Source organism: Cryptosporidium hominis (genome assembly GCF_000006425.1).
Source record: "Cryptosporidium hominis TU502 chromosome 1 CHRO011030, whole genome shotgun sequence".
Taxonomy (NCBI): Eukaryota; Apicomplexa; class Conoidasida; order Eucoccidiorida; family Cryptosporidiidae; genus Cryptosporidium; species Cryptosporidium hominis.
This window is the reverse complement of record NW_666341.1, coordinates 1-967: the sequence shown is the minus strand read 5'-3', so window position 1 is coordinate 967 and position 967 is coordinate 1. Positions and strand designations below refer to the sequence as shown.

General features: G+C 28.5%; 1 protein-coding gene across 1 annotated transcript; it reads right to left on the bottom strand.

Annotated features, from left to right (window-relative positions):
* Positions 1-78: 78 nt before the first annotated feature.
* On the bottom strand, positions 79-942 carry Chro.10085 (hypothetical protein). Its single annotated transcript, XM_659796.1, has 1 exon — positions 79-942. One exon carries the CDS (start codon positions 940-942, stop codon positions 79-81), a length of 864 nt encoding a protein of 287 aa, XP_664888.1.
* Positions 943-967: the final 25 nt, after the last annotated feature.

The window sequence follows — 967 nt, the reverse complement described above, 5'->3', positions numbered from 1 at the left end:
TCTTGTGATTCCAATTTCTTAACCTGTTCAAAGAATTCATTTTGAGAAAAATCATTTTCCAAGGCTATTTCTATAAGTTTATTTGAACTTGTAATAAATGGATTTATTATTAAATCCTTGGATTGAAATCCCTCCTTTTGAAAAGTGATCACTGTATTTCTTTCTAAGTTCAGAATGAGATTTCAACTCAGAAATATCATCATCATTTTCAATTGTATATTTGGCAAGCTTCTTCCAACGATTCATGACCACTAAAAATTCACTCATGATCGTAAGATCATTAATACCATCTTCTTTAAGATAGTTAGATATATCCCAAAGATCTGAAACTTGAATAATTTCCTGAGAATCTATTTCAGTTTCTCCAAGAGGCTTATCTATACTTGCCATTAAATCCAAATTACTTTCGTAATTTTCAGAAGAAACAATCAATTGCTGATTTTTTAGAGTATAAAGCTTTTTCTTAAGAAACTCAATACCTCTTTGTAATAACAACTTTTCATGACTTAGATGTTGAACTTTTTCTTTAAGATGCTTTTTTTCATCATTACAAACGATTTTTCCATATACGCTCCCAAAAAGATCATTATTATTACAATAGCATTGGTTTTCGTCTTTATATTGATGATCAAAATGATGATTGATTTTTTGATTTCCATCAGTATTTAAAATAATATCTTTAAGTTGATCAATTCGGTTACTTTTTAGCAAGGATTCACTAACAAGATCACAAACAATTTTCAAACAATCATTGACGAGATGATTATTTTGGACTAAAACTTCAAACTCAAAATTGGAGCTTTTGCTTGCTTGATTTAATCCAACTTTATTAAGTCCTTTAGGATATTCTTGATACTTATCCAAAATATGTTTAAGGTACCCTAAGACTTCATCCATTCTCATTCTTTCCATTTTATAGTTTAAATCAGATCTCTCGGACATAGTATTTTCACAAGAATCAGTAATC